Source organism: Amphibalanus amphitrite, unplaced genomic scaffold (genome assembly GCF_019059575.1).
Source record: "Amphibalanus amphitrite isolate SeventyFive unplaced genomic scaffold, NRLGWU_Aamphi_draft 000930F_arrow, whole genome shotgun sequence".
NCBI classification, from domain to species: domain Eukaryota; kingdom Metazoa; phylum Arthropoda; class Thecostraca; order Balanomorpha; family Balanidae; genus Amphibalanus; species Amphibalanus amphitrite.
In genome coordinates this window covers 165,071-181,114 of record NW_024882424.1, presented here as the reverse complement: position 1 = coordinate 181,114, position 16,044 = coordinate 165,071, and the positions used below count along the sequence as shown (strand labels likewise).

Here is a 16,044-nt window from a genome sequence, read left to right as displayed (position 1 = left end):
CTGTGAAAAGCGGCTTTATCAACCACAAACAAAACGGCGAGTGGAGAAAGGAACGGTAATACTGTCCTAACCACACAGAAACAATGCCACACCCGTAGCGAAGTACAGCGCGCACTGAACAGGCTGGAGCAAAGGCAGGTGAATCACAGATATAATGACACGTTCTAGGCACATGACTAACTAAGCATGGCGGCACCGCACAGTGCTCACCGATCACAAACAACTCACAGCTGCGCCAACAAAACTCGGTAAAACGACGCCAGCTCCGCGCGATGAAATGAGCTCGGCACTCCCTGGGAATGTGACTATCTCGGCCGACGCACGGCCGCGCTTCCTCCCCGGCGTTGCTGTGGCTACTAAGAGCGGCCCGTGACCGCACTACCCAAATGCTCTTTGGCCACGGGTACTCACGCACAGGTACCAGTACGTACAGATCACTAGGTGGCCCGTTCCACCCGCCGGTCGACCCACCAACCGACCGCCGCTCGCTCAACCCGACCGCCTCACTTGAACGCGAACTTGACGCGCAGGGCGTAGCGCATGCGCACCTGGGCCACGTCATAAACGATGTACTCGTTGTACATCAGACAGGCCTTGTTCTTGTCGGGGGTGTCCTTCGCCGGCCCCATCGGCACGACCACCCCGTCGTCACTGTCGAAACGGAAGAAAAGAGGGTGTGAATGCAGCTGGAGTGAATTTCAACACGCGGTAACAGTGACTATTCAGACTGAGGAATAACGCGCTGTCTAGGACTGAGTAGGTACTGTCCAGTGTCCAGCCTGAATATGCATTGAAAATTACCAAGGGTGCGCGCTTACAAGGCTCTGGGACAGTCCTTATGATATTCCCTCACGTAATGAAATGCAGCAGTTACATAGCAATGACACAATAAACTCCTAACCCCAAAACCAAAACTCAAAATAGACAGAGCAACAGGAAATCGAATCAGTTCTGATCAAGCAGGACACTTGTCGCTGTCAGGCCTACTGTCAATCCCGACCTCCGACCAATCGCGTGCCACTCACAGTGTGACGTAGTTAGTAGAGGGCGGGGCCACCGTGCCCATGCCCTTGGTGCAGTGTTTCCCCTTGGGCAGCTTGTCCGCGTTGTAGTTGGCGTTATACAACTGGTTCGGCTGTGGAATGGGAGGAAACGTCAGCTTAGATAATGAGCAGCGGCTGAATCATAAGGTAGAAAATGAGACAAACGAGTTGTTTTTTGTAAAGCACCAATGCAGAAACGTGATGGCGATAGATGATTTCGGCAAGGCAGCGCAATTGAGAAATAAAATATTACTCGTAACTGGAAATTAGGTGCACCACGGCAACTTAAAAATAAAAAAGAAACGCCTCCAATGTAAGGCCGAAACTGGTGAGATTCATTGGTCAGTCTTCTAACGTCTGCGACTCACTCTCCATACAAAAAAAGAAGAGAAGAAAAAGCAGCATTACCCGTTCATCCAATCGAGCAAAAACAACACAGCAAACTTAGATCCAGAGCACCTTCACACCGTCACGCCCTTCTACATCACCCAGTCACAGCAGCAACACCCATCGTGAGAGACAGTCTCACATTGAAGTCTCACGATGGAAGACAGAAGATACACTCACCCAAAGAAAGAGAAGAGACACCCACCTTGCCCAGCGAGACCTCGCAGAGTAGCAGGATGCCCTCGTTCTTGGAGCGCGACGCGCAGCAATAGTTGGCAGACTTGCTGGCCATGTCGGCAAAGTAGATACCCTTGCCGAACTGAAAACGAGGAATGTGATACCCACGGTCAGCTCGCGGAATATGTAAATACCCAGATAAGAGAGAGTAAAGGGCAGAATGTGGGCGGTAAAGTATGTAATTACGCAAAACTTATATAGTATTGTGGTTCCAACAGCAATTACCGAAAGAAGTCAAGTCACTTCTATTCAACCTTCGCATTTCAAATTATTTCATACAACTGTTTAGAAATCAATGAGTGAGTGAAACAAAATGAGCCACCATATTCGCGTTTTTCGTCGAAGCGCCATGCCTGCACCGCCCCCACCTATCCTCCGCCCCCTCCCCCTTACCATGTATCCGGTGCAGGGCGCCTCGGGCGGGGCGATCTTCAGTCCGGCGCCGAAGATGCCGGCCCAGTTGGTGAGCCGGCTGCCGTGCCACAGCAGCATGCGGTTGCCGTGGTCGACGAAGCGCTCCTCCTCGGAGCGTTTGGTGACGGAGAATGCGTCCAGCAGCTTCAGGCCGTAGCCCATGTGCGTGTGACCGTGGGTGGTCTCCAGGTACTTCTCCAGCGTCTGACGAGGGAGAAATCGGAGTTCGTTAATCAGCAATAGCCGATGGAAATGGCACAGGAGTCGATGCAAACCTTGTTTGCGAGGTAGGACAATGCCTCATTTGACAGGAAATTGTGAAGATGTCTCAAAACCACGTCACTGCACTTTGACATAACCTTTCTGGTGGTGGAAGGGGAGGGGAGGAGGTTGACCTATCGAGCTCCTCCACACGCAACGCACAGTCATCAGCCAGTGCGTCATGACCGTAGTTACAGCTGGAGTCATAGCGCATTATAATTTAAGACACTAAAATTGTCTTAATACTAATTCCCATCAACACTAGTACGCACCATGTATCCCACCCGACACGCACCTTGTACGCACCTTAAACCCCACCCGGTACGCACCTTGTACACCTTGTACCCCACCCGGTACGCACCTTGTACGCACCTTGTACCCCACCCGGTACGCACCTTGTACACCTTGTACCCCACCCGGTACGCACTTTGTACGCACCTTGTACCCCACCCGGTACGCACCTTGTACCCCACCCGGTACGCACCTTGTACCCCACCCGGTACGCACCTTGTACCCCACCCGGTACGCACCTTGTACCCCACCCGGTACGCACCTTGTACACCTTGTACCCCACCCAGTACGCATCTTGTACACCTTGTACCCCAACGTGGTACGCACCTTGTACCCCACCCGGTACGCACCTTGTACACCATGTACCCCACCCGGTACGCACCTTGTACACCTTGTACCCCACCCGGTACGCACCTTGTAAACCTTATACCCCACCCGGTACGCACCTTGTACACCATGTACCCCACCCAGTACGCACCTTGTACACCTTGTACCCCACCTGTTACACACCTTGTACACCTGATCACTGGGCGACAGGTGTTTGATATCCACATTGAGTGCGTGGTACTGGGAGTCAGCCGGGTGGCGCGCCTTGCCGTCACCCGACTCCTCCTCCTCCCCGATCAGCTTCAGCGCCGTCTGGATGTCTCCCAGCGCCTCCAGCAGCTCCAGCTTCAGCTTCACCTCGTGCGCAGTGCGGATGATGGTCGGAGGACGCATCCTGGTCGACGGGACACGGCGGCGAGGCATCAGACGGAGTTTTAGTGAGGACACAGACAGAGAACACATAGACCACACATAGACATATTGTAGAGTCTATGGTTATGAAGATCGAGAGTAAAACAACGCGGCCCTGGGTGGTATCGAGGAGTGCATGTCGACAGAGTACGTGAGGGACCATGCCGTGCGTATCACGGTCGGAAACTGAAGATTTTGAGCAACGGGTGCCTATGCATCCCTCCTCTGAGACATCCTGTGCCGACTGCTCACCCGAAGCAGTGTGGGATGCGCGTGTAGAAGGCGCTGCAGGCGTCCACCAGCTCCCTGCCCGTCTTGTTGGCCTTAATGAGCTCGTCGATCTCTTTGAGGGCCTCGTACCCAGCCTTGATCTGATCCTCAGTCAGCTTCCCTGTGGTGGATAGGGATAGTAAGACAGCGGCGGGAGAAAACACGGAAAGGACGCGTCACAACCAGCGGTCTCATTCGAAAATTCACTGGTAGGATTCCTTCAGTTGGTGAAAGGTCTGATTCGACAAACTGACTGTACGCTTATGCCTGCTAGCCTGCCACTGAACCTTTTCATAAAAATCTGATGTCCAAGCCAACTCCTACACCAACTGCGAACACACGACCTCATCATACACTGGAGTCGAAGAGTTCTGCGGCGCACGACTTCTCACCCAGCGGCGCCTTCTTGGCGTCGTACTGCATCTCCATCACGGCCTCCTCCATGGCCTTGACGTTGCAGATCAGCTCGATCAGGTCCTGCACCTTCTTCTCCAGTGAACACGGAGCGATCTAAAAAAAAAAAAACATTACACTTCAGGTTAATACCAGAAATAGAGCTAATTTAAAGGCAAGAATCATAATCTGTAATCGGGATTATAAGCAAATTGAAGTGCAGACAAATCACAAAGATGCATAAGTAACGCCAAGCAACGCGATACAATTGAATGAACCGGAACACTCGCAGACTTTTCGAAGCTATAAATTTGTCAGACGTCTCTGCCACTGAAGTCACCGCCATATGCCGCCACAGTATTATTTACTGATGAGGGGATGCACGGTGGGCTGGCGTCACACGAGGTTATATGTTTTATTTTTTCGACTAGTTCATTGTTAATTCCTTAATTGTGACTCATTCGACAGCTGGTCAAGTTTTAAGCTTGTCAACTAAGTAATTCTTATTTAAAGAAATTCTTTTTTTTTACACAGAGCTATACAAAGTAAAAAGAGGCCACTTACTTCCTTCTTTTTCTTCTTTTCGGCCTCGGTTTTGAGTTTCTTGGCGTCGGGTTCATCCTCAGCATAGTCCATTTTGAGCAGATCGTACTTCCCCGGAACCTTTACAAAGTCGGCCCTGTTCCGCCACGCATTTTTAGTCTTGTCTTGGAACCTGGAAACAAACGGTACTGTCAGATTTAATAGCAGCCTGTGGAGAAACAGCGAGTTCCCAACCTAACAGGGTAAACCTATGGGTTAACCAGACCTTAACCTAGCGCGTGCTAGCGTAAACCCACCGCTATACAGTGTTCTAAAATTGGATATTGGTTGGGTGTGCCGATGAAGAAAAAAAATCCTAGGATGAGAAAGAAAAGTAAATAACTGCAGTATTTTTGCAAAATGGTGTAATGCCAATTTTTTATGCTAACTGATAAACCAGGATTTCATGTCAGGATCTTGACAGGGTGTGGAACAAAAGGATGTGGGTGCATCAACTGTCAAGTGACAAGTGAACTGGCTGTTGGGAATACATGAAACTCTTTTCAGAGATGAAGTAAAGTCGGTCATTCATATTTTAGGGATGAAAATATTTTCCCCATTAGGTGTGATTTGCCACCAAAAAGGCTGAAAAATGAAACACTGCCGCTATATGATTATTAGATCCAATTCCTACAGACCAATCTATGGCCAGATTAACTTTAGTGAAGAACTAAGAGCGCAATAATTTGTCGTCATACAGCCGATCAGTCTCTGTGACCCCATGCCCCGTCCAGTGTTCCCAAAAGCCGCCTCGATGGTAGAAAAATCGACACCACTCAAAGACGGAGGACCACGCTAAGAAACCGGGCAACAACAGCCTATTGCATCATGTTTACCGCAAATAATCATCGCAAAGGCTTTGACTACGCTCTCGGCAATTTGCAATGCATCAATCAACTGTGATAGCGCCGATATGACGGCAAAGACGATAAAAGCTAATCAACGCGCCCTAAACCACCACGTGCTTGACCCATATCATAAAATGATCCAAAAAAATCAACTCACTTGGAGGCGAAGGCGCGTTTGGCGGCCTCCAGGTTGGCTCCGTAGGTGGTCAGGCTGTTCTGTCCCTTGAAGCCGACGCGGCCCCAGCGCATCCAGACGCTGTAGGAGCCGCTGCCGTCCTTCTCCAGCAGCTGGATCAGGTAGTACTTGTTGTTGTTGTTGCCGATGTTGGTTTGGTTCAGCATGCAGTCCCAGACGTCGTCGCCCTCGCAGTAGACGTGGTTGGCGGCGGCCACCGGGCACTCGGTGTCCACGGGCGCGCGGCCCTTGAGCACCACTGACTTCATCTGAGGCCCGGCGTCGGCGTCGGCTGGGGAGACGTCGACGGAGCGTCTCAGACATAGTCACCAGACAGAGACAGAGACGTCACCAGACAGAGACGTCAGATATCGTCATGGAAAGGTATCGTAACGGAAAAAATATCGTCGTGGAGAAGACGTCGACGTGTTGATTTGGGGGTTCAGGGTGCCCGGCGGACTGCGGGGATCATTGGCGCCCATAACTACATCGTCACGGAGAACATAGCGCCACAGCGTTAAAGGGACCCTCCCACCTTCAAAAAAGTGAATGAATTGGCATGAAAGTGATGTCGCTCGGTTCAGAAAAAGCAAAAACGAATATCTACCAAATTTCACCGAAAAATATTCACCGGTTTTCAAGATATTAGACTTTTACTTTTGTTTACTTTTTGGGATCTCCGCTGTTCCTAGCGACTTCATTTTGGAAATGCGGCGATTGGGGCAGATGTTGCGCACAAATAGCATATACCATCACTGCTTCACAAAGATGTAAGTATAAGGTTTTAAAATCGTTAGATCACCGCTGACGTCACAAATTCTAAGGGGGCATTCCAATGCATTAGCCCCTTAGAAGCTGAAAACTGCAAGTTTGAAATTCAATATCTCCGAATTAAAGCATTTTTCGATGTTGTGAGTGCCCAAACCGGTATTTGCAGGCCATGGCCACCAATTTGGCTATCTCAACTCAAAACTAATGTTAAGGTGGTATGGTCACTTTAAGATATCGTCAGAGCACCGGCTTGCAGCACCTCCGTCATCCCACTCGTCACCACGACTCGCTACAAATAAAGCACTTATAGTGACAGGATATGAGCATATCCACACATTGCATGTGCTAATTGTGCGCCAATACGCTAGACCAGCAAAATGACCCTTTGCTCAACCCTGAAACGTTGCGAACTAATCCGAATTCGTTGAAACTTTACCGCAATGAGTAAAAAAAAAAAACTTACCGTCGGCGGCTGCCGCGGCGGCGTTCTTCCTCTTGCTACCTTTCTTGGTGGGTGCGTCCTTCTTGGCGGTATCGCCGGCATCCTTGGCATTTCCAGCGTCGTTCTTGGCATTTCCAGCGCCGTTCTGGGCGTCCCCCGCAGCATCAGCAGGCTTCAGGCCCGCCACCGGCTTGTGTTTGGCGTCGTACGCCTTGCCAGAGCAGGTGACCCGCACCAGTTCCATGTCGACGTCGCCCTTCTTCTTCCGAGCCATGTTTTTGAGGTCGTAGGTGACCCCCTGTCGCACGAACTTGGCCTTCTTCTTCGCGAGGGCGTCCTCCAGCAGCTCAATGATGGACATGGGCAGATATGTCTCCTTCTTGCCCTCTTTGATGCTCCAACTGAAGCTGCCTGAAAAAAACAAATTTAATCAATGAGCGAATACCTAATATGCTCCCCCGTCGCCAAACTTAAGCGGGAAGTCGATTTGTAGGTTCTAAGGAAATATTCTATTTATAATGCTTCGTTCATATTCCATGCTATATCTACCTTTACCGTCTAGTTATAAGTCCTATACACTAAGGTGGTAAATTAAGCAAAAACAATATTTCCCTGGTCAAAAATCTCGCTATCTGCGAGTGCGATCACTTGTCTTCACCGTCCAGGTCCAATTCAAGTACCTACACTTTACGACGCATTACGATTTTTTTTTTTTTTTTTTGTTACAAACCTGTGCCATCAGTTTTCACGCATCGGATCCTGGTGGGCTTTTTGGCCGTCGAGCTGGCCTGCGTCATTTCCTCAAAGTTGACCGTCACGTCCGCATCGTTCAACTTCAGCGCCACCGTAGTGCCACCGTCTGAAACAGGAATCATAGCCAGTTCAGATTTCAATCATTATACCAAATATCTGCCAACAAGCAGCGTCAAATCCAAGAGAAGTCTACTGGTGCAGTCCATGGTCAGATCGCGAAGTCTCCGGTAGTGAGAAAAATTTTAAACTAGAGGTCGAAGGAAAGAAAGTCAGACACAGTGAGACCGATGAGCAGCAGTTCCCCAGCACTAGTGGCTCGTCACAGTCAGGTGTAAGATCAGAAATACCTTGAACGATCCCATTCAGTATACAAGGAAATGGCGGAAAGTTTGACATTCAAATCCCCTCTTGCTCACCTTGCGGTCCATCCTGCAGATACGTTTGGACGGTGGCATCGTATTGGAACCACTGCCTTCCATGCTCAACTTCAAACAAAAATGACATGACTATCGGCTGTGAAGGCACCTTACCAGCTCTGCGGGTAAAAAAAAAGGTGTCATTTGTAGGCAGCGAGTTATAAGTGCAGGTTTATTATCAATGGAAAACAATTGACAAGTCAGAAGATATGAATACAGTAGAATTCACCAAGTTCAAAAGCTTCATTTCATCGTGTGGATTCAGACTTCCACTTTAATTACGAGCGAGCAAAGCGCGGTCTTTTCAAGATCAAGGAAAAATCTCCGTATGAGCAGCCTGGTCCGGCCTGGTCCGGCCGGCCCGGTCTGTGACGCATTTGAGAAGCTTGTGGCTCAGAAACTGCTGGGCCGATTGAATTGACCTGCGGCCCTTTTTGTTGGGTAGCCCCATCCCTTCTCCTCTGTAAATGACTACCTACTCTTGATCTATCTAGGTGACCGATGTGGCCCGTGCCCGGTGCCATTTGAAAGCCGTGGGTGAAGGGTGTTAAAGTTGCTCTGCTTAAGTGGTGACTTTGAGAGCTTATATCTTGGCAACCACTGGAGCAATTGACTTGCAGTAGTTTTTGTAAGGCAGTTCACAGTTACCTACATCCCTTCTACAAAACATCAGATGCTTTCGATGCATGTGTGTCACCCCCCACTGCACATGCACAGTGCTAAATGCAAAAAGGTGTGTCAAATAGTTTGTTTCTCTTAAAACAGCTCGGCAATTATTATGACGATTTAATGAAACTTGGCATGCAGATTGGCATCCACCAGGCAATGCATTCCTATGTTTTACAATTAGGGTGACACTGCATATGCACACGGACAAGGGACACTTTCAGGTCTTGAAAACGGGTGGACTAATCGCACCTCAAAGCCATTTGGAATTTCTTGGCCTCCTGCAAGTGCCGAGGACTGTTCACGGGCACCGCACACTGCTGCGTGCCGTGTGTGCAGCAGGCGTGGGGGCAGAGGAGAGGAGGGGTAGTCGGTATGACGTCACATGGCTGTGTGCGGTGACGGAAGGCTGACGTAGGGACGCAGTGCGCGGAGCTTGGAGCCTGTGTACGGTCCTACCACACACAGGGCCTGTGAACAGCCTTCAGGACTCACTCTCTCGCTCGCTCATTCTTTGCCCAAAAGGCATTTCACTATTTCTACACCTTTTTGCATTTGAACTCAACCATTCGCCATAACTCGTTGAGGAGCCATTTCAGCAATTGGCAATGGCATTCAGCCCAACTATTCCGCCGTTGTGTGTTCCATTTCAGCCATTTAGCAAAACAGATTGAACACTGAAATGAGCGATCTGCAAAACAGTTTAACACTTCGAGTTCGACAGTATTCGGCATTGAGCGAGCCAGCTCGGCATATGACGAATAGTTCTGACCATTGGCGATTTGCTTTGCACAATGTTGAACCATTCGCTCAATGTCGAGCTGTAGAGGAGGACCGCCGAATAGTTTTGCCAAATGGTGATTATTTGTGACCAATCGCCCATTTGTAGCGGCACCTAACTATATGGCGAATGTGTACAAATGTTTTGTCCAATGGTCAAAAGCTAACGTAAAAAGGTGTACTGTTTGGAAGAAGGTATGTTATGACAAAACATCTTCGTAATTTTGATGTCTGATCTGATATCACAAGATTTTTTTTTTTAAATCTCCCTACATTTCCTGTTACTTTACCGATACTTCGCCTGGCTACGGCCTGCCACCAACTGCAACCATACCTGTCAGGAGTCGCGCCCGTCGCGGTTCGAACCCGGATTGTTATAACCGGGAACGCGTGCTCTCACCACGCGGAGCTCAACGCTCTACCGACTGAGCTACGGAACCGGCCCAGTATTCGAGGCTGGCAACGACATCAGCCTCTTCTCGGCACACGGCGCAGAGCAACGCGGGACACCGCTTGTGTGGGCACTGCTGGCACGCCGCAGAGTGGAGACAGCCGATTCGGTGCACGTACTGGAGCGAGCGGCCCCAGTAGCCCGCCCTCATCTGGTGCACCGAAACGGCGTCCTTTCGGTCCTCTCCGGGGATAGGGAGCGGCGGCGTGCTCCCGAGGAGTGGTCTGAATAGTGACTCAGACCAGTTGTCGCGCCATTGATGCGAGGCCGCACAATGAACCGCCATGGTCAGCGAGCGGGCATTTGAGGGCGGCCGCTCGTTTCGCCAGGTCGTCCGCGCTCTCATTCCCCTCGATACCGCAGTGGGCAGGAACCCACTGCGGTATTACTTAACGACGCTCGGCGATGTTCAACAAGGTCTTCCATACCTATCTCCATGCCGAGGGTTGAAGCCTCACCTGGGCGGCCTCTCCTCCGCTGAGTTTACTCAGGGTGGCTTGTCACTTGTCAGTTCGAGCACGCGACGACCGCGGGTAGGGCGTGGACATCTCGCCCCGAAAGCTCTTCACAGCCGCTCACAGGGCGAATCTGCTGCTAAATTGACCAGCGTGCCAACTTAATTTGGAGACCGTCTTTCGCCAAAAAAAATTGGCTGCCGCCCCGGGCCTGCGCCGAAAACCTCAGCCTCCATGCACTGAATTCAGTGCATGTGAAGTTACGCCGGAGTACGCTTAAATTTTTGACGCAATCCCAATCCCACCACTACGCTGGACACTCACCTGTTGAACTCACCTGTTAGGTTTCCTTGCTCATTGCCCAGATGGTGGTAGGGTTATTAGACAGGAAACCGTGTCGAAGAGAGACGTGCCAACCCGGACAATAGATAAGCAGGACATTCAGAACTGGACTGTGCAATTGTTAAGGGTTGGAATGGTACGTCTGCTTGGGTATAGTTGTTGCTGGTGGAGGTAGTCTTTGTGCAATTTGCAACAACAAAAGAAGTGTTGACTAAGATGTGCGATGAAGTGAGTAACATATGGAGAATGAGATGAATCAGAATGGATAGACAAGATAGTGAGGATTTGGGGAGGGAATTAGGAACAAGGGCGGGGATGGGAGTCCCTGGCGCGTATAACCCCACTCTTGCTTGATAAGAGGGGGCGCCTACCAGGGACAGGCAGGATTGATTGGGTGTGTTTCTTTTTCAGCTACTGGAGATAATCAAATAGTCGACTTCCGAGACAGGTTTCCAAGGCAGACTTGAACTCCTTCAGTGTCTTGGATGTGACCACCCAGGTCGGCAGGGAGTTCCAGTCTTGGACGACACGCTGGGAGAAGAAGCGGGCTCTGGCGTCAACTTGACTGCGGCTCACTCGGATTTTGAACGGATGACCTCTTGTACGAGTGTCACGGGAGATATCCCATAGATCTGCAGGTTGTATTGGACAGTTTCCGTTGAAGATTTTCCAGCATTTGATCAGGTCAGCCCTCAGTAGTCGTCCCTTTATGGAGTAAAGGTCGAGCGTTCGTAGCCTGTCCCCATACTCTTTGCCTTCAAGTCCCTTTATCTGGCGGGTCCATAGCCTTTGCACTGATTCCAGCCTTTTCCTGTCCTGGACATATCCAGTGTTCCAGACAGGCGACGCATATTCCAGAATAGGCCTGATGTGCGTTTTAAGTATGTGTATCATAAATTCAGGTTCTCTACATACTGTGCCTTTCAGGAGGTTGTGGGCTACGCCGCCGGCTTTCATTGTCACTGTTCTGCTGTGTTCATGGAACTTCAGTTGGTCGTCAACGAGTATTCCAAGATCAACCTGGGCGACTGAATCGGGAAGTTGACGTCCATCGAGGGTATAGCTGGGTCTATCCAAGATGTGTGAGCGTCTCTTGAAACGAAGAGTGACACACTTCTTTGAATTCATGTGTAATCCCCATGACTTGGCGGTTGCGTGGAGAAGGTTGATATCAGATTGCAGACTTGCAGTGTCACGGCCGATGTTCGAACTATCAATGCATGTGTATATTTTGAGATCGTCTGCGAATATCTTGTAGTGACATTTAAGGTTTGTCGCGATGTGGTTAATATATATTAGAAAAAGAACTGGGCCGAGGACTGACCCTTGGGGTACACCACTTTTGACGTATCTTGGTGCGCTGTATGCATCTTTGACGACCACTTGCATCGATCTGTCACATAGAAATTCTTTGAGCCACCTTAGAAGGTCTCCCCCGATGCCTATGTGCCCAAGCTTGTCTAGCAGAATATGGTGACAGACAACGTCGAATGCTTTTGCAAAGTCAAAGAGGATAAGATCAACTATTTTCCCTTTGTCGATCTCACTTGATATATACTCGTAAGTGGACAGAAGCTGGTCCTCCGTAGACATCCCTGGTCGAAAACCAAATTGGTGATCGATGAAGATGTTGTTTTCATTGAGGAAGATGTTCAAACCATTAGAGATCAGTCTTTCCAGGCATTTTGCGGGGACTGATGGCAAACAGATCGGCCGGTAGTTCAAAGGATCGACGTGAGACCCCTTCTTGAAGATTGGTACCACGATCGATAGCTTCCAGAGTGAGGGGAGTGATCCTTCTTCCAGTGAGAGATGAAATATCCTGGATAGAGGGCGAGCCAGGTGAGCTGCACACTCTTTCAGAAAACGGGGATGAAGACCGTCTGGGCCCATAGCAGAATTCACGTCGAGATCCATCAGCACCTTCTTCACCTCTGCAGAGTCGAAATCGACGGATTCAAGTGCTCCATCACACTGTTGGTGAGGTGCTGGGTGTGACGGCACTTCAGGTCGATACACACTGGCGAAAGCTTCGGCAAAACATTCTGCCATCTCAATTGGACTGTCAGTTGTGGTGCTGTCAGGAAGTCGAATTGGTCCTACTGAGGAGCGGAACTTCTTCTTGCTGCGGAGGTGAGCATGTAGTAGCTTTGGGTTCTCCTTCATCTTCAGAAGTAGCGACTTTTCATATTCCACTTGCGAGTAGAAAGTGAAGAGGTGAAGCTCCTTATTGATTCGCATAAATGAAGAGAGGAGATCTTGAGTGATGTGCGATTTACGACCATGTAGAGATCTAGCACGCTTGTATTGTTGCCATGCCCTGGTACGTCTCGTCTTGAGAGATGTCGGAGGATTAGTCTTCCAGGGGACTTTGCTCTTTGGTTTGTTGCGATTAGAAATGGGGATATATTGGCGTATCAGTGGCTGTAGGACTTGAAGGAGCCTGTTGAAGGCCTCTTCTGCGTTCAGGTGCGCAAGTTCAACATCCCAATCCACCTCGCTGAGGACGTTGTTGATATTATTGTATTGTCCTTTGTGCCAGAGTATGTGACCAGGTGCGTGTGATGATGAGCAAATTTCTTTGTCGAATGTGTACTGACAGTGGATACTGCAGTGGTCACAGCCAGGTGGTGGGGGCCTCACCTCTACTTCATTTATCCTGTCTGATTCTGTTGTCAAAATCAAGTCCAATATGTTCCCTGATCGTGGAAATGTTGCCTCATGGATCCACTGGGTGAGTCCAAGTGTGTCAAACAAGTCCAAAAACTTCGAGTCTGATGAAGAGATGGGCTTCATAGAATCAAGTGACCAAGTGATGGTCGGTAGATTCAAATCTCCAATGAGAATGAGTTCTTTGCCAGTACATATTTGACGCAGGAATGCCATTAGCATGTCATTCTGTTCCGGTGAGTTCGAGGGTGGCCTGTATACTGCAACCACATGCAATTCCAGGGCGGACAGATGAAATATGATGACATTGGGGTAAGATGAATCAACATCCTCAACTTGAAGTCTTTCAGAGATGTATGCGCAAACACCATGTATACTTGAGCCCCCACTATCATTGCGCAGAAGTGAATAACCAGGTATTCTTACAACAGCATCTCCAACGTCTGGGGTTAGGTGAGTTTCTGATATTAGCAGTATGTCAGTGGTGTCATGCATATTGAGGATGTGTTGAAGAACGTTTAACTTGGTGCACAGGCCATTTACATTACAATGTGCAAAGTTTAAAACTTGAGTGTGGCTAGTTTGGCCATGCCATCTCAGTTTCCCGAGTTCCTGGGTGGGCTGTCACTTCGTGGGGGGTCTGGCTGAGTGGGAGCCGCTTGACAGGCTGGAGCTTCAGTGGCCGTGATCCCTTGGTCCCTTGGTGGACGGGGAGGGGGGCCTGTTTCGAGCTGTTTCGGAACAGTTTCTTCTGTACTTGAATGCTCACCAGGTGTCTCTGATGGCTCAGTATCTGGTTGGTGTTGAGCGTTGGGCATGTTTGACACTGTTGTTGTACCATCAACTGTTGGATGTTGGGCTTGGCGGGGTGCTGTCTGGTGCCACTCACTCTGCCGTGGCCGAGTTGCCAGCCTTTGTTGAAGCTCTTGACGCTGGGTATAGGTCAGATCTTTTCGGATGAATACATGTGAGTAAGAGGTGTACTTGAGTTCTCGTGCGTGTTCAAGTAACAGATTTCTTTGTCTGACGTTGTGGACGTTTCCCCGGTATAGATCTGTATCATTCTTGATTTGACATGCCTCAGAAAGCACAACTTTCTCACCTATCAGAAGCTCTGATATTTCGCCAAACTTGGCGGCTGCCTCAGCTGCAGTCTTAGCCCTGAGGCCCCTAATGACCAGAGAGTTTTGACGTTTCTTGCGTTCTTCTAGTTCTCGAAGCTCTTCACGAACGACTCTACGGTAGTTATCTGTTGCTTGCTGAATCATCTGAGGTGCACCCTGGGAAGGGTAGCTACTATGTGTTTGTGGGGGGTGAGGTTGCAAGTGGGGCCCCCTTAGTTTCTCTGCATATGTTGGGCCATCTCTTGCAGAGAGTGTTTGCTTCTCAGATGGGGGCAGGCTTCCTTGATCTGCAGCAGTGCCTGCTGTCAAATGATTTTTCACCGCCAGTTCAAGGTTGTTCACCTTCTTAATTAGTTCAGCTAGAAGGTCATTGTTTGCTGGCTGGAGTTGGTCCTGACAATTCTCTGTTTGCATAGCTGACTCACTCATGCAAGACCTGGGCTGAAGTTTGCCGAGATTTGGAAGTTTTCGGCATGAGTCACAGATAAATGACAGTACATCATATCTTTTCAGTGCATTGTAGGCGGCTTTGGCTATATCTTGGCAAAATGCATGAAACCAGTTTCCACAAAGATCGCATTGGACCCCTTGCTGGGAGTCTTTCACTTCCAGGTGGCACGTCAAGTTGCCTGGTCCGCCTGGACAGATGGAGGGGTTGAGATTGCCCCCATGGTTAGCCCGTACAACCGTAGGAGAAACACTGGTGCCAACATCAAGGGGTAGGAGGCCAATTGTATTAGCCACCGTACTCACATGATCCGGGGACGGATTCTGGTTTGTTGGAGTTTTACCATTTGGGCGGGACCTTGGTGGTGTTCTGTTTAGTGGCATTTTGTGAGTAATGCAGGCTGTGCAGGCATGCAAGGTGCAGACAGGACCACAACAGGGAGACAGACAGGACCCAGTGCTCAGCGGCAGAGCAAGTACTCCCTGAACAGGCACAGAAGCTTTGCAGAAGCTGATGAAGACCCAGAGACAGCTTTGCAGGGTCACTTGTTTGACCTTGTGTGACGTGCAGACTCATGCACTTCATGCAGCATGCATCAAGCAATATTTACAGCAAGTTGAAGAGCAACTGATTTTACTCTACGTGTCTTGATCCATTCGCCACGCTGCACGGCGACGACACATTCAACATAAGGTGTATTTTTTCCAGTCTGGCCTTAGTTCTCTTCAGTCTAGTGCTCTTCTCACAGAACTAAGCAAATTGAAGGTGAAAGGAAATGACTGAGGGGACTGAGCTAGGATGGGAAACAGTAGTGGTGAGGAATTTGCCTTGGGTTGGAATTTGTCCAGACTTGCCAGTCTTGCTACCAAGTGCAACTGGTCTGAAAGACCGTAACATAGGGAACATATTTCTACATGACTATCTACTAAGCATTAAAACCGGTAAAATATAGAATAAATAGGATGGTACCCTCACAACGTGCTTTCTTTCGAACTACGTTTACGGCGCACTGGATTTGCCGCACCGGCAATTACAAATTTTCACATCAAATAAGTATCAAAATATAAAATGATGATGTCACAGAAAC

At 49.4% G+C, this 16,044-nt stretch overlaps 1 protein-coding gene across 7 annotated transcripts; it reads right to left on the bottom strand.

Moving 5' to 3' along the window:
* Nucleotides 1–130: 130 nt before the first annotated feature.
* On the bottom strand, nucleotides 131–15,988 carry LOC122368188 (poly [ADP-ribose] polymerase 2-like). Of its 7 annotated transcripts, XM_043341896.1 has the most exons (14): nucleotides 15,936–15,939; nucleotides 10,698–10,710; nucleotides 8,022–8,140; nucleotides 7,583–7,711; nucleotides 6,874–7,263; nucleotides 5,622–5,931; nucleotides 4,599–4,749; nucleotides 4,034–4,151; nucleotides 3,624–3,762; nucleotides 3,144–3,354; nucleotides 2,061–2,285; nucleotides 1,636–1,749; nucleotides 1,026–1,135; nucleotides 131–651 (listed from the first exon to the last, which is right to left on the bottom strand). In XM_043341896.1, exons 3-14 carry the CDS (start codon nucleotides 8,107–8,109, stop codon nucleotides 504–506), a joined length of 2,133 nt encoding a protein of 710 aa, XP_043197831.1. In that variant the 5' UTR covers nucleotides 8,110–8,140; nucleotides 10,698–10,710; nucleotides 15,936–15,939; the 3' UTR covers nucleotides 131–503. The 7 variants fall into 7 exon arrangements, with proteins under 7 accessions (XP_043197831.1, XP_043197830.1, XP_043197828.1 ...); XM_043341895.1 differs by lacking the exons at nucleotides 10,698–10,710; nucleotides 15,936–15,939 and adding an exon at nucleotides 15,940–15,988; XM_043341893.1 differs by lacking the exon at nucleotides 10,698–10,710 and having other exon boundaries at nucleotides 15,933–15,979.
* Between the last annotated feature and the right edge of the window lie 56 nt (nucleotides 15,989–16,044).